This window comes from Aspergillus alliaceus (genome assembly GCF_009176365.1).
Source record: "Aspergillus alliaceus strain CBS 536.65 unplaced genomic scaffold BDW43scaffold_2, whole genome shotgun sequence".
NCBI classification, from domain to species: Eukaryota; Fungi; Ascomycota; class Eurotiomycetes; order Eurotiales; family Aspergillaceae; genus Aspergillus; species Aspergillus alliaceus.
Genome location: NW_022474685.1, coordinates 1002202 through 1023183, shown reverse-complemented (window position 1 = coordinate 1023183; position 20982 = coordinate 1002202). Strand labels below are relative to the sequence as shown.

The window sequence follows — 20982 nt, the reverse complement described above, 5'->3', positions numbered from 1 at the left end:
GCAGGCACACCGTGACAGCCACAGCCTTCCAGGTATGTACAATACAAAGAACTAGACAGATATATCAAGCTCCATTCATTCCTAGTGCAGTCAAGCTTAGTAAATATGCACTAACTATCCCTGCCTTGAGTAGTATAATTAAGAATAATTCATTATAGAAAGTAGAGATGCTGAGAGTAGATACAGAACAAACGCGGGAAGGCTCTACATAAAGTCTTTTGAGAGGAGACCAAGGTCAAGGTTATTAGGATCTAGCGGACGAAGAGAGCTACCACTTTAGGGATGGATTATTATCTACTAGAGGTGAAATAAATATTCACTTGGTGGAATGATGAGCTGAGAAATGTCTCAGTAGCTACAAGATCACGCTAGATTACGAACGCGATCCATAACGAAAAAAGTAGTTCTAGATTTAGCAACGTCCGTATCTGTCATTGCTAGTCCTTCCTAATTTATGGAGCCTTGAACAGCGCATCGAGTATGTAGGCTACCCGAATCAATTCTTCATCCTCGAACGGACGTCCAACGATCTGGATAGTTGACGGTTGATTTACGAACACATTTGGATCATCTGTTATGAACTGCGTATTAGAAAATACATAAGTAGGGGAGTTAGTTTAGGTGACTTACACAGTTCATAATTGGGTCTGTCGTAGGGGTTCGTTTCCAAAGGCCGGTAGTTGTGATCCACAGGGTCCAGCTGAGGATCCACCTTGAAGTTGTGAATCGGCAAGATGATAGAAGGATAGTCCAAAAGATTAAACAACGAGGTATATCCCCAATATATATTAAAGTCATGCGGATAGCCTACTGCAGGCGCTGGTGGCGCTATCACTGCATCAATCGTATGGCCTGAGGTAGTGCGGCCAGCAGTGTCCTTCCATGTATCGGCAAATTGCTCTTTGAGGGCTCTTGCTTTGATATTCAACTGCCCGATCTGTCAGTGTGTACTTCTTTGCCCATCTGTGCCGACAAGGATGGGGAAAACACATACTCGTAACGCTTCCGCGGCAGAGTGTTCTCGGGTGTCGAAAACCCTGAGCAGATCCGCAAAAGCTGGTATGGTAGGCTCGCCAGAAGCGGCCAGTGTGGACATAGTCCCGGCAGACCCAGATTGGTAATAGATATCGAACTGGCGTCCCCCTATAAGTAATACGTCTTCTCCATTTGAACGAGATGCTTATGCTTACCGTAGTTTGTTTGATATCCCAGCAATCGAAAGGGGGCTCGATTGTAATGACTAAAACGTCAGGTCAGTAAGACCTTTGCCGGAATCATGAAGTAATCTGATTACTTGCCTTCGTGTCCGGCCTTCTCGAGTGTCTGCTTGGTGTGCTCTAGAGCTCTGAGGACCGGCGGGTGAGGCATTACCACTCCGTCCCATTTCATTACTCCTATAGTAAGTTTGCGATCTAATGGGTCAAGGCTTTTCCAGGGAACCGGCACAGAAGTCACATCGTACTTATTGTGCGGATGCGCATTGATGACCTTGGTAAATAGCTCAAGGTCGTCCAGAGAGTGACAGACAGGTCCACAGGACAATTTGATCGTCAGATTCCCAGTGTTGGTGTTGTACATGCCGCCCTTGGGTATGCGATCCGCCGTCGGTCGAATTCCGTATAGTCCGTTGAACGCGGCCGGCACGCGAATAGATCCCCCCATATCAGTCGAAGGGGCGATGGGACTGCCTCTCAAGGCGACCAAAGTCGCGTCCCCTCCGGAACTACCGCCCGCGCCCAAATCTCTATTGAATGGGTTCGTAGTGCGGCCCCAAAGATTGCTGACCGTCTCCAAAGCCATTCCTGACTGGGGCATGGTTGTCTTGCAAAAGAAGACCGCACCTGCGGCACGCAATGTCCTTACAATAGTGCAATCCTCCTTAGCGATGTTGTTTCTTCTCGCAACGTATCCCATTGTTACAGCATGGCCTTTAACTTCAACGGCATCCTGTTTAGCCGCGGTATCAGTATCCCTCTGTCTGGGTCAAGCAAATGTAAAACTCTCTACCTTTAACGCGACAGGAACTCCGTGTAATGGGCCTTTCAGCTTTCCACCCTTGTCAAGGATCTCGTCGAGCTCTCTCGCTTGTTGAAGGCCATCTTCAAAGAACCACTCGGTCAGACAGTTGACCTATTTTCCCAGTTAGCCTCGCTCCGAAAACTTAAGAGAATTGACATGCCAGCTGATGTGCGATAGCTGCCCGACCGGCAAAAGCCTCTAAAACTTGTACGGCTTTCAATTGACGAGACTCAAGATGTTTCACTATCTCGACAGCCGTAAGTTCAGTAATCTTGAGCTGATTGGGAGTCAGAATGCCACTTGTATAAGGCACGCTCCTTACGTCTTTCAGAGACGCATAATTTTCGGGATCCAGCCGCCAACGCCTGGGAATGGACTTCAGTACAGCAGCCTGAGCTTCTCTAGAGATGGTTCTCCACGACATTACAATAGCTGCAAATTGCAATGGTTGATTTCGTTGGACTTCATTCCGGGCGAGAGGTAGTCAAACATTTAATGAGGAAATCAGCGAAAGTAAAGTATCATCCAGCGCTTACTCAGGCGGGTCTTATGCAGGAGAGGGTCCAATCTGGCCATATTGCGCTATAATGGCCCCCATCTAACCAACATAAGAATTAGTAATCGTCCATCGTGACTTGAATTAATAATGCCCTATTTGTAATCAGTATTTATATAGCTGCCTGCGTGCTTCTACTTTTGTTGGGCGTCTAGCAGTCCTCTAAATCAAAAGTTATGGCACAGGAAGTAATCGACAACGTCGCCGCCAAAGGCACCTCCTACTTTACCCCAGCTCAGGATCCCCCAGCAGGCACGCAGCTCGAGGGATCAGCCAAGCTGTTCACCTCCCTCACCATCCGCGGTGCGACCTTTCCGAACCGCCTGTTCCTTGCCCCTCTCTGCCAGTACTCCGCTAAGGATGGCTACGCCAATGATTGGCACTTGACGCATCTGGGTGGCATCCTCCAGCGCGGGCCAGGGCTGGCAATCATGGAGTCGACCGCCGTTCAGAAAGTAGGCCGTATCACACCGCAGGATCTTGGTCTCTACGAGGATGGCCAGATCGAGCCATTGAAGCGTATCACGGAGTTTGCCCACGGACAAAGCCAGAAGATTGCTATTCAATTAGCTCACGCGGGTCGGAAGGCCAGTGCCGTTGCTCCCTGGCTGAGCGGCAACGCGATGGCTCTCAAGGAAGTTGGCGGGTGGCCGGATGAGATTGTTGGTCCATCGGCAATTCCCCATGAGGAGGGAATCAATACCGTCCCCAAGGCTTTGACCGGGGAGGATATTGAGGAATTGAAGAAAGATTTCGGGAAGGCTGCCAAAAGGGCCGTCAGGGCCAATTTCGATGTGATTGAGATTCACGCCGCTCACGGATATTTATTACACCAGTTTTTGAGCCCTGTTAGTAACCGACGAACCGACCAGTATGGAGGTAGCTTCGAGAACCGGGTCAGACTTCTCCTGGAAGTTACTGAGGTAGTTCGAGCTAGTATCCCGACAACCATGCCTCTAATTGTCCGGATCAGTGCGACAGATTGGTTCGAGTTTGATGAGGTCCTCAAGAAAGAGTTTCCCGAGAGCTGGACAATGGCTCAGTCGATTGAGCTGGTCTCACTCTTGGCTGACTGCGGTGTCGACTTGGTAGATGTCAGCTCAGGTGGGGTCCACGCCAAATCTGCGATCGCCATTCGGTCGGGCCCCGCCTATCAGGTACATTTTGCGCAAGAAATTAAGAAAGCTGTGGGCGACAAATTACTCATATCGGCGGTGGGAGGAATCAAGACGGGATCGCTGGCCGAGGAGGTGGTGCAGTCTGGTATTGATGCAGTACAGGCTGGGCGTTGGTTCCAGCAGAACCCTGGCTTGGTTCGTGCGTTTGCAAATGAGCTCGGGGTGAAGGTGAGGATGGCCACTCAGATTGATTGGAGTTTTGAAGGTCGTGGGAAGAAGGCAAAGAGTTCCCTATAGACATACATGTCTTACACTACTATAGACTGGGAAACCTCCTGATTGCTATATAAAGCATAACTTCTTCAGCTCCGAACATCTGTACTCCACTATCTCATAATACCGGACCAGCTGCGTGTTCGGGTGTTTGTCCCTCTTTGGCTCAGCTAAATGGATCTCCATATCTTATATGAAACCAGTCTCTGGCCAATGATTGGCCACATTATTTGACTGCGCCCTCACATGACGGAGACATGTGGATAATATGATATCGCCTCCTGAAATTGAGCAATATCGGGCGATCTGGACAGGGATTATTCCAAGGTAATAAATTAAATGGCTCATATCCGCCTATGGACGGAGGCTGCATCCATGACACAATTGCCACAAATCGGACGGTTAGAATGCAATGTGATAGACTGTGCATACAACCAATCGTGTGATTACGTTGCACCAGCTTGATTTTATACTGGGAGATAGATGAGGTCAAGGAACTGTCTTTGGGGAGAGGATAAAAAGATGACGCCTTTTCTACAATGAATCTCATGCTCCTGAGGTTTTTGCTACACGCAAGACTCGGATTCTCCAATATCAGTACTACTTGTGATATCTGAAACAATTTACAACCAAAAGAGCAACCGACTCCATGTCGACAAAACAGGAGATTATTGTGGGTAAGTTCTATTCGCATCATCTTCTAATCTTATTTTCTTTATCTAAGTTCCCGTCGCTAATCCCAACCTCAGGTGCGATAGTGACTCTCTCACAGGGCAAGGATGGGAACTACGATGTGGGGCAAGTAGGCGAAGATTTGCTCAAGGCGCCTGGTCGGAATGTAGGAGATCGCAAGCCAATATCCTGGGACCTGGGACCTCACTCCGTGGGTAAACATTGATTCTCCCTGGTACTAAAACTAATGGAATCCAGGGTACGGGCTGGGTCGACACTGAGACACTGGACATCGGCGTTACCGTTAGCATCTGGGGAATTTCCATCGGGACTTTCTATGGCAATTTGGGAAATCTTGGTCTTAAGGTTAACGTCAACCTGACTGGTGCTACCGGATGGGTTATGTTCTATTCCAAGAACCGTACGACAGCCTGGGTCCGAATTTCCCTCGACCTTAAAGCTTTTGGTGACTACATGGATGACTTTCAAACCCTTGAGTGGTAACTATTGTGTGGAAAATGCGGATCTGTGCTGGTAGCTTCCAACTCGATGTCAGAACTGGAGAATATCAGCTTGTTATTTATTTTTTACTGAGTTCTCAGCTTCACATTGCCATTCAGCAGTGTATAAAAAAAATGAGCATTATATAAAAACATTCAGGGCTTCACAGTACATATGTTAATTAATACAACGCAGCAGGGTGACGAACACGATTATTCATAATCTAACTAATTATTTTCTCAATCGTGATTAAGGATATACTGATGTAACGGTATAAGGGCTCACACATACCTGTGTCATATCCTCAGGTCCACCTATTTTGACGCTGCGAAGGGTTATGGCTCGGTTTTGGCGGTCTTCAATACTGTACAACGTTCAAATTTGCCGCAGATTTAAGGATCAATGAGTCCGTTTCGAGTCGTCTTGGACAACAAAGCTGATGGATGCTTCTTTGAACAGGGCATTTAGGCAACATTTCGGACCTAAAACAGTTCTCTTTAATAAGAGGTTTAGGGTTCATTAAGAATAACTTAGCCGGTTATATCCAGACTCAGATGATGGAGCATGCTTCTAAAGAGATGCTCGACAAGTGGCTGGGTCAAATTCCTGCCCGTCGGTTCGCTTCGCCATATGAACTTAAAGGGGTAAGGACATGCACAAAGTCTCCAAACTGAAGGTAAAGCTAACGCGGACCAATTTATAGGTTTACCTTTTTTGGCCTCAGATGCATCTAGTTACATGACAGGCTCGAATTTAGTGGTCGATGGTGGATTTACATTCCATAAAAGTGGGATTTTGCTTCGAATACAGGTTATAAATACGTAATATATATACGTATAGTCATCGTTTTGCCTTCTCTAAGTAGTTTGGAGTGTGCCGTTGCAAAAGAAAAAAGAAAGAAAACGGGCCCAGGCGAATTATTGAATCTTGAAGCGCCGCCAGCTTCGGTAATGTTTTGTCTTTGCTATCAATGCAGCCCTTTAAAGAAGCAATAAATCTCTTTTATTTGACCCTTAGGGGGTGGTCTGTGTGTACGTATGTCGATTAGGGTGGTGGACAAATGGGGTGGAAATTAAGAAACAGAAGAATAAGAACAGTTTGTTCTATTCTATATACGCTTGTTAGTTGAGCAAAGTAGATCCAGACTTGAAAGAAAACAACATTTTCAGATGGAACATATGGGCTATACTCTAAAGAAAATATCTAGTGAGTTCTTCCCATCATAGTGCCGTCAATGCCTCCCAAGTCACTGTACAATCGCCGCGCGTAGTCCAGACTGGGATCATTGAAGCGAGCTTTTGCGTTCAGAGTCGCTAATTTGAGACATGTCCTCAGCGTGCAACTCGAAACCTGCCTCCAGGTTCTTCTCGATTTGCCAATCGACGACACTTTTCAGAATAACTGAACCGCCGCTATGGATTCCCCATGCGAGTACAACCTGTACCGGACTCTTGCCATACTTCTGGCCAACCTCCTTTAAGATTGGTTGGTCAATAACTCGCATCATGTGCGCAATCTCCTTGGAGCATCCAGTCTGTCGGTAGAAGTCATTCGTGTTGCCCAAGGGGCTGAACTGCACCACATGGATCCCCCTTGCCCGCAACCACTCGTTGAAACTCGTCTGCTGGAAATAGGGGTGAACCTCCATTTGATGAAGTGCTGGGGCCTAGAAAGTAAATTACCTTCTTATCGTTTGCGACTGGGCTGGATTTTCTGACCGTAGACGACTCCTCGAGCAGAGTCTTAATTTCTCCCTTACTGAAATTCGACACCCCATGGCCTTGATCTTGCCAGTCTCAGTCAATTTTTCCATTGCCTTTCACGTTTCAAGGAGTATGGTATCACCCAGGACCATTCTTCCATCTTCGTTCCCCAGGAAATAGGTCGGGTTCCCGCTTGAAGGTGCACGGGTAATGCATCATCAAAAGATCGACATATGGGGTATCTAGATCTCGCAGGGTGTCATCCAAAGCGCCCTCCACGACATCGGGGTGGTAATAATTACACCACAGCTTTGTACAGAGGAAGATACCTTTACGGGGAATTCCACTCTTCTTGATTCCCCTTCTAACTTGTTCTTCAGCGTCATAGACCCGAACCGTATCAATCAAACGTGCCCTTCTGCAAGGCCCTACTGACGATTTCTTCTAGGGAATGGGGTTCTTGGAATGTACCGAGCCCGAGCGCCGGGATCTTTGCACCTGAGTTGAGTGTATAAGATGTTGTATGAGTAGTCAGAGCGCGAGCCATGGTTTGTCCAAATGGGTAAAAACGCTTTCCGCACACGGAGGCGCCGGTTGCCCTAGCCGCAAAAGAAGCCATCGTGAGAAGCCTGGGTGCTAGACTTGCTAGCGGAACTTCTCCGGAAATGACACTTGGGGGCGACGGTTTGAATGTGCACCTGTATCGCGCTTGACCCCAAATTGGCTCCATGTGGGACCTGTGCGGTTCAATTTTGCTCCCGTCTCGTGTCCATCCGACGACATCGACACGAGGGCTAAGTCTGACCATGCAGTCCGATCATCAGAACCATTCTTTACGCCAATCGGTGTCAGGCACTAGACTATCAGCGAAATATCATTGTTCCTCGGCTGTCATCCTGTATTCTTATGCTTCATTTATTTTTGAACGCATTTACAAGCCCAGTCTATATCTAATATCTTCTAGACAGTCTTTCAATGCATTGGTTTGGTTTGGTTTGGTTTGGTTGTATTTAACGGCCGTGGTTCACGGTCGAAGCATGTGACCCACCATCCCCTATTGGGGCAAAGGCCGCCAGGGGGTAAGTCCTGGGTGTCTCTAACTAGCTGCTAGTTCTAGTTATATGTACATGTAGGGGACTTTGGCGCGTTTACATAGCTGCCGTAGTCAAGAAAGGAGAAGAAAAGGGCCTGCAATAGCAGGTATAGAGATAATGCCAGCTGCAAGGATCCACCTATGCTCCATGACTGATTCTGCATCCACTACGCAGTTTTTTTTTTTTTTTTTTTTTTTTTTTTTGGTTTGAAAAATTGGGGAATACGAGGGAAGAAAATGTACTATCTCAGCAAGGCTGGGATAGGGGGTATCGTGGGCAGATATCCTTAAAGAAACGGGTCTCAGATAGCCAGGCGGCTAGTTTAACTGCGCCTTTCGGAGTGCCCAGTAAGTAGGGGATTATTTCTGAGAGAGAACTAGAAGGTCAGGGCAGATATCTCTTTATAATATAGTAAAAGAAGAAGTGGATAGGGGACTTTCTTCTACTATAGTGGCAGAGAAGATACATATCTTTATGGTGAACACACTCATGATAAGTTGTGAAGTCGCCATGTCCTGTACAAGCGGCCAGGATCCGTGCAAGCAGAGGGTGTGGGATCTTCAGCTTATCAGGGCACTGGGAGGAGAAGGCAATACATAGATCCTGATAAGATTATGGAGCTGCAGATAGCCAGTGCCTTTAGAAAGTAGATACAGTATCAGCCTTTATTTTCTGCTTTAGTGAGGCGTATGAGTGCTTGCTTAAAGCAGGGAGATCCATAGCAGCTTCTGTTTAGCAGCAAGATCAGCTGTTTTATTCTCAGGAATGCTTACATGCCCAGGGACCCAAAGAATCTGTACACAGCTGCCTTCAGTGTATAGAAATCTCTCCCGTGTAGGCTAGGCCGAGACAATGGCCCGGGAGGATTCAAAGATTTCTTGTAATAAGCCTGTAAATAGCAATAGGAGCCACGTGGCTACCTCTAGGTTCACAGTGCACCAATCCTGTGGATAGATCGTACTGGCACGGTTCCCCTTGCTCCATATGGTTGTCGATGATAGACTCCAAACGCTTTTTCTCACTTTGCAAATCATTTTTTGTATACATCCCTACAAATTCCACAGCTTCATTTGCGCCAGAATGTTTTCTTATGTTCATGCCCGCTATAGAGATCTGAGAAAAATTGTCAGCCTAAGTGTCAGTAGAAGTTCCTTTCATTACGGCACAACCTCGACAATATCGACGCGCTTGGCACCAAAACAAGGGACATATTTTCTCCGCCAGCCTCTGCGTGAGTACCGAACTTGTCTAATATCTCTCCATATGACAGTCTCATCAGTTGAATTGGTGATGGGGACTGGAGTAATTGAGCACTCATGTTCTCCACCCCAACAAAGAAGGATGAAGGTATCTGCACCATCTCCAAGCAAGGGGAGTAACATCTTTGCCAAAGATTCTTTCCGACTATTGTGGGCTACCTCGCGGCTATCCTTCAAGGTGAGTTCGGGACCCAAGCATGCATCTTGATCCTCTGTTCCTATACTACTTGAGCCACTGCGTTGAGAGTGACTCGAGGTACGAAGTGATATCATTCAACTCTAAATGCCCTTCTATGAATTCCGTCTGAAGTCGCTCAGGGGCAGGTTCTGGCCAAGCCGAGAAGGACGAGCATTGCGGGGATTCGCGATGGGCAGAATCGGTACTTCAACCACAAAAGACAATCGGAGTTTTGATAACAAGGCATGGTAGGAATGAATCTGGTCCTGTGACGCGAAGGAATAAGGAAGACCAAGTTCGTCACCATGGTCAAAAGATTCGGCTTGCTCTTGGGGAGCAGATGCCAGAAGGGCTCTTCGTGGTCTAGGAAGTTCATCCATCTTCCAATCGAGTATGAATGAATCTCCTGTAGGAAAACGTGATCGAAATGCCAACTTCACTAGATAAGTGAATATTCCGACTTATGTTGGGGCTGAGTGATTTACCCCCTCACTTGAGGTTGTGCTCCAGACGCCCGACAAGGCTTTTCCGGGGTAACAAAGCAATGACCAACAGCAGTGCTGACAGGGCTGGCAACCCCCATTGCTCACAAATACGCAGCTACTACTGCATTGGGAGACAGTTTGCCTCAATGACGGTGGCGGCTGAGTAGAATTTGAAAATAGTAAGTCCGTGTAACCCTAACTGTAGTATGCAAGGGTCCGTGCATAGAATTTAGCATATAACGGCTATACCGTGGCTTTCATGTCAGCCTTGCCATTTTGGTCCAACAATGGGAGATAGTTGACTAGTTGGCAGCTCAAGCGAGACAGTTAGAGAGTCTAGATAGGTCTAGTACAGTACAGGCTCTTCAGCTACAATCTCTTTTTATTGGTTTCTGTGTTTTAGTGTTTCTGTTGCGATGTCGGACAATTATAAGATTGAGGCCGAGGCTGAAGTCGCGCACTTGAGACTAGCCCTTGGCGAGTACGCTGGGCAACTGCTACCATCAAGCAGTTAGGACGATGGATTTCTACTTTCTCGTGGTGATCGCTGTCAGTACCCTCTTATTCCATGGAGGGGAAGCCAAAAGAATCCAGGTGGTGCAGGACGTGCCGAGCCGCCAGAGTTTTCCGCGGTTGACGACGCGTCCCTCCAATCTACACAAAATCAGAGGAAAACGGGTTATGAAAACCACCCAACGATTGTCTACTCGACTCGTACTCGAGCCCAAAGTTGGACTTGCTTTTCCGGTGGGTGTGGTATCGCCTTGACAGGAGACAGGACACTGAGCTAGGACACTCTCTAAAATTGCGAGATACCCAATAGCTTGAAATGATAATTGGAATTGGCATCACGCGGCAAGGGTGGATACAATTAGAGGGGCAGTGGATAGTGCGAGCCTGGGTGAGAGATGGCACGCGTTCGGTTACAAGTCCCCCGTTAAGGCGCTGCCACAGGCAGCCTGGATCGTGTATGCTGACCCTCTATTTCACCAGGGGCGTGCGATCTAGCGACGAACCTTGACGAATTTGTTAGGGCGCAGCCACGGATGTCCGAGAGGCTGGCGAAACTGAAGATACAAGTTTAGTAGTAGAGTACTGTTGTAGTATTCCGCAGGGTATCTGGGAACACCACGGCAGCCTCTGCGAGACACGGTCGGCCGGCGGACAGAGATCTGCGCTGGTAACGCGAAGCGGGGAACTATTTCCCTGTGGGGCGTGGCACATAATAGCAGACTCGACGAGACTGTCTATGTGGCCCGAGAGGACGGACGTGCGTGTCGGTGTGCAAAGAGACGGAAGTCAGCTACCTCACTAGTACTGAGGACCTGAGGTCAACCAGCCAAGTGGTGTCTGACAAGGTTATTTGTGATAAAATCCACTCAGCAGCGGCGATATCTACATTCTCCTAAGGCACCCTCCTTACATCCAGCAAATGGCGTATTCCTATTCCACCAGAATGACTTCGAGTTCGCACAAATGCCGAGATGACAGATGATAGATGCCGTGCTGAAGGAGGAACTAGGCTCAATAATATGGATATACCTGGATTTGAAGCTGGCACTGTTGTTTTCTATGGATGTATTGAGGGGAATGACTCTTTATACACTGAGACAGATGGCTGGCGAGACTGGCCTTAATCTGTAGAGGAGAAGCAGGCCCTGGACTGGCCGTAGAGAAACCGATGTGATTCTTCTATTATAGAGTAGAACCTGCTGCATATTATGGATGGTGTATAAAAATAAAGACAGATAAATTTGATACTGTGCTCTATTTGATTCTCTAATAGCCTCCGTGATGATTGAAACGATGATTTCGAGCCTTGTGACGCGATAAGAACCCTTGCCCACAGTCAGTACACCAATGATACCGGTCGGTGTCATGCTGCCGAAGACCTGACCTGTCGTCAAAGGATTTATTACACATTCTGCAATAGGCATTCCGGCTGGGCCGACCGGGGCTTCGATATGTGTGCTGTTCAACACTGATATCGTTCAACTGCCGTGAAATCTCCCTGCCTATTTGTGTCCCTAACTGTCTATTACTGACAAAGTCGCTCGCTCAGCTTTACGGATAGAGGATCCAAGAGAAAGAAGAAGCCTACTAAATATATTTTTCCAGTTGAACCACCCTTTCAATCGTCCGAGTCAAAAGATCAGACCCAAACTCTGAAAATTCCTTATGGACCTGATGGAACTGTGGTAGTTTATCAAGGGTAGAAAGATGCTGGACGGCGAAAGTCACAATAACACCCCGTAATTCGGGATTTGGACGACTATGCGGCCCATATGTATACTCGATGAGCCAAAGAAAATCTGTGTCGTTCCATTCATGTGTAAGATTTGCTTTTAACTTTTCCTTAGAGTGGTCCTTAAGCCGCTCAACCGCATATTTATCCGCAAGGACATGCATTTTGGCATTTACTGACACCTTGGTTTCTTTTGCGTCCTGGAGTGGGACAGATGGACAATCCTTCTCCTCACTGGGTGCCGTTGTTGCCGATATCTCCTATTCGTCCGCGGCTGCATCCATTGGCTCTGGGGGCCTTTGGGCTTGTTCTTCGATAGCAAGCTCGCAAGTGTCGTTATAGTCCTGACGGTAGAGATAATCAATCATCGTTTTGACAATTGTAGGATTATCGTGAAGAGTAATCTCATTGGATTTAGCTTCCTGTAATCTATTAGAGTGTGACTTGGTTGCCTGACTTTATACCTACCTGAAATCCGCCTTCCATTGCCTTTGTGAAAAAGGCTGACTGTGGACAGACAATAACACGATGTACGTCAAATCTTGACGATCCGCAGTTGATCTTGAGATCGGAATACACGCCATTATCTCGGATTCTGTACGGTATCAGATATTAATTTGTGCGCAGAGTTCCAGACAACTTTACTTGAATATGAGCGAGTCGAAAAAGCTAGTTCCCGTAACCATATCGCTTGATGTAACGCTGCTGCCTCGTTGGAAGTAAGGTTGATCTTGGGTTTCTGACAGCAGAGGATGACCTTCCAACACTTAATCTGCCACGTCGCCGCAAGCGGGGTAAAAGCCTCCACGCAGGGATCGATATCTTCCAGCCTCGCAACGCGGACCAAGCGGCCCACGGTGTTGAAACTCTCTCCGAATGCAATGCACCTTTCGCAATCCGCGGAGGTAGTCACATGAATGTAAGCATTAGAACTTGAGGAATCCATGCTGCCGATGTCTAAAGTGGTCCGAATACAGTTCCCAGGCTCCAACAACATTGACGGAGGGGTTCTAATGACGTTGAACAAACTTCGTGAATACCGAGTCAACAACGACACCATTGAAATTGGCCCCGGTATGAAATGGATCGACGTCGCTAGAGCTTTAGATCCATTTGGACGCGCAGCTATAGGAGACTGTTTGAAGACAATCGGTATCCCTGGTCTTACTTTGATCGGAGGCGTCCATTACCTTATCAACACGACGATCCAGGCTTTCCGAGAAGATCAGGTATATGAGTTTATCAAGGTGGTGTGTGAGTTAGCCCTGGTGGATGATAGAGTCCAATTGCTGCGGGCGAGGTTTTTACCATTCAGTACAATGCAACTACGAAGGCTGCCTCTGCGTCGATGATGGGAGTTCAGGAGGGTATTAGCAATCCGCCTTCGCAGTTTGTTTATTTTACTGCAATTGATGGGCCTATCAAGGAAGATAATGTGATGGCTTTGCGGCAGTGGAAGGAGGATAGAGAGACTCCTAACCAAATGTTCAGGTACTTCACCCACAGGATACTCAGTCGCGTGGATGAGAGTGCTAACACGCAGATTCAGAGTTGCTTCCAGCCATCGCTCTATTGTTCTAGACGCAGATAGGCTTTAGGCGATCTACAAAGCCTGGAAAGCCGGGGTTGATACTTTGTTCGACATTCAAGGTTTCTATCCAAAACTTGTGCTGAATCTATGCCCCATTGGCGCTGCCAGAGCTGCGATGGAAAATGGAATAGGCAACACGTGGAGCCTACCCCTTGAGCCTACAACCTGTGAGTCACTATTCCCGGGCTCCCTTCACTTAAAGATATTAATATAAATGCGTGACTATAGGGTGGTAGTTCTGCACCAGATGGGACCTGGCCTAGGGTGACATCCGCGTGACAACCTGTTTGCGTGAACTTGTTAAAGGTCTTCACGCCGAGAACCAGGACTTGTCCTTGGCACGCGAACATATCTACATGGGTGACGCTGGCGAATGGCAAGATCCGTATGCCGTATGCCGTCTTGCCGAAGGAGTACGTCAAGCGCATGAAGGAAATCAGAGCTACGGTTGATCCGAATGGCGTCCTTCTACTTTCATCCTCGCGTTCATTATCACTGGTCCATGCCATTTTCGACTCTTATCATGACCCTCCCAATTGGACTTTAGGGTCCGGTAAGATGAGCAAGGAGGAAAGTCCCCAGCAACCTGCCACTTTAAGTCTATCTGACGCGTCAAAGTGCAGCTTTGAGTCTTATGTACTGACTCGGTATCAGCGCAATTTCCAGAATTATATATGTCAAGCTCTCCAGGTAACGGGCCAAAGCCCCTGTCTCGGCCAAGCAAGCAGGGTGCCTAAAGCTATCTCATTTGGTGCCTAAACGATAAAATTCTAAACATGAGGAACAAAGGAAACAACATCGTGTGGTAGACGCGTAGAGCCACTATATGGCAACCAGTACAAACATATTGGCGAACGAGACAAACGAGACAAATAGTCTGATATCATTAATCCATGAGGCCGGATCTCACACCCCCAGCTACAAGATACGTAAGTCTACCTGACGCGTCACATTGCAGCTCTAATTTATCTGTACTAACACGGCTTTAAAATTGCAAACCGCGAGGCAGCGAGCTCTAGCTTCCCAAGCAGCAATGAGGCAGATCTTGCTGAATCAGACCTCAAGGCGCCGGGTGCTGTGTCGATAAGCGCAGAGTAGTCCACCCTGAACGTGATGCCGGGGATCCCCAATGTCATCCTCGACGACAAATGGGAACTGATTTTGGATGTTGAAGTAGACTTGGATCCTCTTGCGACTCTCTCGAGCGTCCTGGATGAGGTGCCCCAGATCTCCACTGCCATTCTTGGCGACGGATGTGTACTTGGCTGACAAAGTGCATGGGCGAACCTATCGAAATCATGCCGCGCCTGAGGAGAAGCAATATGTTGTTTGTTATATTGGGAATGAATGTGCAGAAAATTAAGACTCATGAGGGTATGACTATGATGATGATGATGCGGGAGGGGAGTGGCTATGTCAGTACTTGCTAGTTGAATAGCTACAGGATAACTATATGCAGAAATCGCTCTTTGAATACCGTGTTCCTCCATTTGAAACCCCGGCTAGAATGAAATTACGGATTGACCTTGTCCACAGCAATCGAGTACTTTCTGAATTTTTGTGCGTCACTAGAAACAGTTATTGTCACAAATTTATGCCCAGCCCTTACCAATTAATGTCCTCTCGATACTAAAGACCAAGTATCACTAGAAAACCCTTCATTCACGCCGGGGTGTTGAATGGAGATGTCTTTGTCTTTTCCTTTCTTCTTTATCATCCGTACTAGGCAAGGGAGGGTCCACAACCATACGCGATAAGTCACAAGCTGCAGGTGTCTTAGGCGGAGAGGACACTCTTGCCTCCATCAGTCGTAAGCCTTGCTCGGATTTTGATGGACAGAAATTCAGACCCAAGCCAGTGGAACCCAACCCTGCCTTCGTCATCCTTGCTGACCTTTACTACAGCACTTGGGGCAAATAGAAGCGCCTCCCCGACCCTGAGACGAACGATCTTATCGAACATCGAATCTAACCCCGGATCACTGTAAGTATCCTCCGAGTTCTCCAATGGGCTTCTCGCGCTGCTCTTTGGAGAAAACGGGCTTACTAAGGCCGCAGCCAGATGTTTCTGCAATGTTCTTAGCCACTCTGGGGACGTGAACCGATGTACAATAGTGACAGAACACAGATTGAGAAGTGCGGTCGACACAGTCGGCTCCTGCGTGGAGATAATTGTGCGGACGCCAAGATGACGCTGTAGTCTAACGGCGGAAAGAATAGTCTCCGTAAATCCGCGTGCCTCGGATGATGAATTCATATACTAACAGTAGTCAACATTAATTTAATTAGGTGAAAATAGGAGACTGACAAACCTTATGGGCTTCATCTAGTACGAATACTCGGCCGACAGACATATCTTGCTCGAGGAATAAGCTAAGACAGATGTTGAACAGTGCGCATGCTGTCTCGGGGGATATACAAGGACAAGAAAGGTCGACGATGGTCAAACTGCGAGGCTGAAGGGGTAAGTTAATATTCATACACACATGGTCTTCATTCTCTTACAACTGGATCCCATGTTGAGCCTTGCAATTCTAACTGTCCTTGTTTCTTGCTCCGACGCACCTGGGACACCTGGTGCTGAGGCATGAAGCTCTCTAGTGTATCGAGTCGTTGTTTGAGAGGTTCCATCTGACCTGGAGTCAATCCTGCATCCATAACCTTGTCTTTAAAACTTCTGTAATCGAAACAACCCTGTGTCTCTTGTTGTGCGCTTCGCATCTCTCGTAAAATACGCTTGACTGTGTGTACATAGAGCGGCACAGATCCATCATCTTGTCCAATGGCCATGAGGTCCATCATTCGTTTTGTATTCAGGTCTGTTTGGTCGAGCTGTAATGGTTTGACCATGACGTTGAGACTTGAGTACGTTTTCTATGCCGTGTTAAGCGGGCTCTTTCTTTACCAAGGAGCCAATGTAGAAGGCTTACTCGTATGACATTAATATTAGTTGGTGAACACAGCACCCTCACCTCAACATCTGTATGCGAGGATAGAAAGGCTGCTTCACAGGGAGAGCCCGCTGAATCACCGACGAAAGTATCATAGTGAAAGACTACACTTGTTAATGGATTAGGCAGCTTGCTAGCGTGGGACGGTATGAGGCAGCTCTCCAGGATGCAAGACAAAGTATGGCTTTTGCCCGATCCCTGAGAGCCGCATATGAAGACACTTGAGGGATGAGTGATATTGAAAAAAAGTCGTGGATCCCTATCCCGAGTGATAAGCGGGGAGTCGTCTGTCATCTTTATAGGCTGGGCACTATCATTTAACCCGGCCAAGAGTCCAAATTGTGAGATCTTTGGAGCTTCCTTGCCAGCCAGAATCAGATGCTGTGCTAGGGCGCTGCTGGAAATAATAGGCGCATATGCGGATTCATCGAAAACACTGTCCCCATCATGACCAAGCTTTAGAAGACTCATATGGCATGCTATGCTTTCATCATTGAATATAGGATCCTCCAGGACCTCGTTCGACAAAGTCCGATCAAATGATGAGGTATCCGCGTTTGTCCTGGCTGAGTCTTGGGTTGAAGCCATCCTTGTGCGTGTTTACCGGTCTGCGTGGTATGAGAGAAATAGAGCTGACCTGCTACCTTCGACTTTAGGGTCATATTTATACCCCTGGTGGGTCGTTCATCGCGTGTCGCACAACGATATTGCCATCTCTTTGTTTCCCTTCTAAATGGGATTATACGGGTCAAGCCACTTCTGCTTACTTACTACTATTCGCTTTAATACGTATGCCCCTGTTTCAGAGTATTGAGTGAAGAAGAGCTGGTGAGCCGAGCCGAGCTTATTCACGACTTCTTCGAAATCAAGACTCAGCCCGAGTTGAGCCATAGGCTGATGCATATCCTATACTGTATTATCTTGGAATGCTGGTTACCTCTTAGTAGTTTCCATCCGACCGACCTACTGTTCAAGATCCATAGGGTACATGCAAAGTTTTCTCCTAGCTAGAAAGCGACGTCGTGCACTATCCAATACGCCGGATTCCAAATTGAAAAAAAAGGAAAGGAAAAAGATCTTGCCTTTCCATTCGTAGTAAGAACCCATATGCCGTCGCTCGACTGAGATACAGATTGATGGCTATCCTAGGGTGAATGGATAGACGGCTGCTCCCTCTCTTTGTCTTTTTGTTATACAAGTGACTTTGTATTATCCCATATTAAAATTAGTGCAATTTCACCTGATGTATACTAGGTACCGTAGTGGGGCTATACTTAAATAAGATTAGCGTAGACCTTGTCCAGCGATTGAAATGCACTTGAGCTCTTTCAGGAGGCTTGATATTGACATTTAGACTGTACTGTGTCTCCTATTCCTATAGCTAGTCGCGTTGGAAGGTTCAGACAAATTTGCGTACACACAACAGCCCATTGTTGCGTCACCCTGCAGTACAGGCGTGTGTGTGTGTGTGTCAAATCATTTACCCTGACCCCTCGCGAGTTGTAACCCTGAATTGAGGTACAAGTGTGATCATTCTTTTAATTAACTATGTGAGCAGGTACGGCTATTTATAGCCAAAGTAGCTGCCTTCCTACTGCCCAGCGCACCAGCTGCCTCCTAGGCTACCCCTGGTAGCCTACTACTTCACATATTGTGTATCATATGGTCACGTGATCTTGGGATCCAACATCGCGAACGATATGCAGGCAACAACTACTATATATATCCATATATGTACATGTAGAGTGTTCCACTTTCTGAAAACGAACTTAGAGCCTCGTCAAGGCCTCTCGTGGCCTAATTGCTGTTCCCATTGTTAGGCTGCCCTTGTGGCGCGCGGCTGTGAAACTTGTAATGCCTCAGTGAAGTCCAGCACGGCCTTGACTGTCCTGGCTCGCGAGACAATGTCTGGTTTACCTCTCTTACCTTATTTTGAGCCTTCTAGCAGACTTGACATGCTATTAAATATATCGCCAACTTCTCTCCTTAACTCTCTCTGAGTTTCTCTCAAGTTCAGGTAGTTTACCAACACATGCGTGACTGTTTCTTGTGCGCCGCATATACAACAATTATTATCACTGTAGCCAATGTTCTTGCGGTAGCTGGATAACCAGTTGTGACCCGTGCGTAGCTATGTCAAGAGGTACACCCGATTTCTATAGAGCCTCCTAGTACAGGTTACTGGTAGGGTATTATTAATCTTTTATAAGTGACTATCCTTGATAGTTGATTTTCATTCTTGCTTCTATTAAGTATAGATATTCCAGCGAATGAGCGCCCTCTCTCTGGTAAGGAGGGGGCGGAAAGGATAGGTTTTGCCCGCGTTAGCAGTATCCTTAGCTAATCAATCTGCGGCATCATTTCCAGGGTCATTATAATACCCTGGCATTCACTGAAGGCAGAGGGTGATTCCCACAGCTAGAACCTCGGTGACAGCCTAGAGAATCGCGTGGATAATCTGCTGTCCTGATTTGTTCCTCGCGCTCTAGATTACCTGTAGTGATAACCTGCTGTCACACAAGATTGTCGCTGTCAGTCGTCTGTCTATAGTTCTTGAAAGAAAGCGTATCTTGCTAAAGAGGCCGCTGTACAGCTTCAAAATAACTTCAGGATATCTTGACGCCAAATCCGTCATTGCTTGCCCAGGCCGTGAAGTGACCACAAATGGTGGAGTTGTCCCTTTAACAATTTTACCTGGTAGACATACGTGTGATTGTTGTCCTCAATGACGGGCGCATTAGTAGGAACCGCGGAACCGCGCCGGCAGCTACTCTAGATGCAAGAAGAGTACAACCAAGGGGCACCAGCACAAGGGATGGGGAAACGTCTTTAAGCGGACGCAGATAGAGAAGGAGTAGATTAGAGGGTGGTATTCAATAATGCACGGTAAGCAGTAGGGCCCGTGTGGAGGGGCCGATAAGTGTGATGAGATGAAGGAGGTCCAGCCTCATGATTTGCAACCAGCTGCCGAGGCAAGATGATAATATACTCGTACGCGCTGCTCTAACAAATCTTCAGGAACAGCTGGAGGTTTGCATAGAAACTCCGGACGTTGCTAAACCTTTTAAAGCGCAGAACCATATTTGGAAACGATGAAGAGGGCAGCAATGTTCCATCATGATCTGGCTTACAAATAAGTGCAAATTTGGGCGAGACAAAAGATTCTGTTAACGGCTTGGTTTATCTGCCTTTGTGTCTTCGCTTACTAATGAGTTACTATCCCTAGGTACGAAGCTTTTGTGTTATCAGGGGCTTGGCAACTAATTCAGTCATCAAGGACGAGACGAGCACAATATATTGCTGTTGATTTCACGAAAGTCGAAGGATAAAATGGATAAACAAACGACAGGCCCAACTGCCCATGATTGAACGGCGTGAGGGGTAATTGTCCCTGAGGGTCTCGTGAGGGGTCGCTTGTGTTGATGGCCTCATGATAGTCTCAGATATGCCCACATTCTTAATCCACTGTAGTCTCAAGCCTTCGTCTGTAACAGGCCAGTGGGTACAAGAGCCTTGGCTTGGGTAGCTCAGCTTAAGCCCATCAGACCATGACAAGAGACCGAAGGCTGGAATTTTGGATCCTTGTGTCTCTCCATTGGGCCAGGGGCTGGGCTGACACATAATCGAGTCTGAAAAAGTTTGTTACGAAACAGTGAAACTGTTTCAACATAATATACGTATCCCCTGATATAAATAAATAAAGTTTATATCAAGTGTAAATTTTATATCCAAATGGGATTAATATAAATATATTCTTCCTACCCATGTTCTGCAAATATTTGGCTAGATATTTCTACTCAGAAAACCGTTTCCTTACTAGTACTATCCTCAGTCATTCTATCTATTATATCCCTTATCTTATACTCCTAGGTAAGAATAATATGAAGATTAATATTCTTATTTACCTTATTGTACCTACTCTGGGGGTACCTCTCAGAATAACTGGGAGCAATGACCTCTCTCTCAAGCCCGGCTCCAGTTCTGCTTTGGATGGGTCGGGGCACCTTATCTCTCGTGACTCCACTAGTCAACAGTTCCCTGCCGGTAGTGGAGGGTCTACTGGCCGTCATGCTGGGACGTCATCTGGGAAGACATCTGGCAGTGGCAGTGACGCCACCAAACTACTACAACATAGGGCTGAGATGATCTCCAAGCTCATTAGCGGCCTCACAGATTCGGCTGGTAATAGCACTAGTGGAAGCTCTAGCGGTGGAAGCTCTAGTGGTGGCAGTCCCAGTGGTAACAGTGGTGGAAGCTCCAGTGGTGGAAGCCCCGGTGACAGCAGTGGTGGAAGCTCTAGTGGTGGAAGCCCCAGCGGTAGCAGCGGTGGAAGCTCTA

General features: G+C 47.2%; 8 protein-coding genes across 8 annotated transcripts in view; 3 read left to right on the top strand and 5 right to left on the bottom strand.

Moving 5' to 3' along the window:
* Nucleotides 1-452: 452 nt before the first annotated feature.
* On the bottom strand, nucleotides 453-2443 carry BDW43DRAFT_296412 (amidase signature domain-containing protein; the record flags this gene model as incomplete). The annotated part of the gene is made up of 7 exons (XM_032044210.1): nucleotides 453-571; nucleotides 631-928; nucleotides 995-1132; nucleotides 1191-1240; nucleotides 1299-1947; nucleotides 2008-2130; nucleotides 2180-2443. The coding sequence occupies 7 exons, from the start codon at nucleotides 2441-2443 to the stop codon at nucleotides 453-455; spliced, it is 1641 nt and encodes a 546-aa protein (XP_031905896.1).
* Nucleotides 2444-2751: 308 nt separating this feature from the next.
* BDW43DRAFT_319308 (NADH:flavin oxidoreductase/NADH oxidase) lies at nucleotides 2752-4091 on the top strand (the record flags this gene model as incomplete). The annotated part of the gene is made up of 1 exon (XM_032048889.1): nucleotides 2752-4091. One exon carries the CDS (start codon nucleotides 2752-2754, stop codon nucleotides 3988-3990), a length of 1239 nt encoding a protein of 412 aa, XP_031905895.1. The 3' UTR covers nucleotides 3991-4091.
* A 524-nt stretch (nucleotides 4092-4615) lies between these two features.
* On the top strand, nucleotides 4616-5142 carry BDW43DRAFT_305942 (uncharacterized protein; the record flags this gene model as incomplete). The annotated part of the gene is made up of 3 exons (XM_032045907.1): nucleotides 4616-4643; nucleotides 4716-4849; nucleotides 4897-5142. The coding sequence occupies 3 exons, from the start codon at nucleotides 4616-4618 to the stop codon at nucleotides 5140-5142; spliced, it is 408 nt and encodes a 135-aa protein (XP_031905894.1).
* Nucleotides 5143-6342: 1200 nt separating this feature from the next.
* On the bottom strand, nucleotides 6343-7461 carry BDW43DRAFT_296410 (aldo/keto reductase family protein; the record flags this gene model as incomplete). The annotated part of the gene is made up of 5 exons (XM_032044209.1): nucleotides 6343-6452; nucleotides 6490-6805; nucleotides 6858-6934; nucleotides 6992-7206; nucleotides 7253-7461. The coding sequence occupies 5 exons, from the start codon at nucleotides 7459-7461 to the stop codon at nucleotides 6343-6345; spliced, it is 927 nt and encodes a 308-aa protein (XP_031905893.1).
* Nucleotides 7462-11958: 4497 nt separating this feature from the next.
* BDW43DRAFT_296409 (BTB/POZ domain-containing protein) lies at nucleotides 11959-13163 on the bottom strand (the record flags this gene model as incomplete). The annotated part of the gene is made up of 4 exons (XM_032044208.1): nucleotides 11959-12363; nucleotides 12481-12525; nucleotides 12572-12690; nucleotides 13133-13163. 4 exons carry the CDS (start codon nucleotides 13161-13163, stop codon nucleotides 11959-11961), a joined length of 600 nt encoding a protein of 199 aa, XP_031905892.1.
* A 603-nt stretch (nucleotides 13164-13766) lies between these two features.
* On the top strand, nucleotides 13767-14505 carry BDW43DRAFT_72733 (uncharacterized protein). Its single transcript, XM_032050440.1, has 2 exons — nucleotides 13767-13861; nucleotides 13923-14505. The coding sequence occupies exon 2, from the start codon at nucleotides 14082-14084 to the stop codon at nucleotides 14451-14453; it is 372 nt and encodes a 123-aa protein (XP_031905891.1). The 5' UTR covers nucleotides 13767-13861; nucleotides 13923-14081; the 3' UTR covers nucleotides 14454-14505.
* A 965-nt stretch (nucleotides 14506-15470) lies between these two features.
* On the bottom strand, nucleotides 15471-17115 carry BDW43DRAFT_319307 (P-loop containing nucleoside triphosphate hydrolase protein; the record flags this gene model as incomplete). Its single annotated transcript, XM_032048888.1, has 5 exons — nucleotides 15471-15953; nucleotides 16006-16149; nucleotides 16199-16567; nucleotides 16624-16903; nucleotides 16967-17115. The coding sequence occupies 5 exons, from the start codon at nucleotides 17113-17115 to the stop codon at nucleotides 15471-15473; spliced, it is 1425 nt and encodes a 474-aa protein (XP_031905890.1).
* Nucleotides 17116-20940: 3825 nt separating this feature from the next.
* BDW43DRAFT_305936 (uncharacterized protein) overlaps nucleotides 20941-20982 on the bottom strand; it is a gene marked incomplete at both ends in the record, with an annotated part of 2412 nt that continues 2370 nt past the window's right edge. Inside the window, one exon of the mRNA XM_032045906.1 lies at nucleotides 20941-20979. Within this exon, the coding sequence (XP_031905889.1) occupies nucleotides 20941-20979 (39 nt within the window). The remainder of the gene's footprint in view (nucleotides 20980-20982) is intronic.

Excerpts from the sequence above, each read along its gene's own strand:
- BDW43DRAFT_72733 (XM_032050440.1), top strand. The coding sequence starts at position 14,082 with ATGCCGTATGCCGTCTTGCCGAAGGAGTACGTCAAGCGCATGAAGGAA.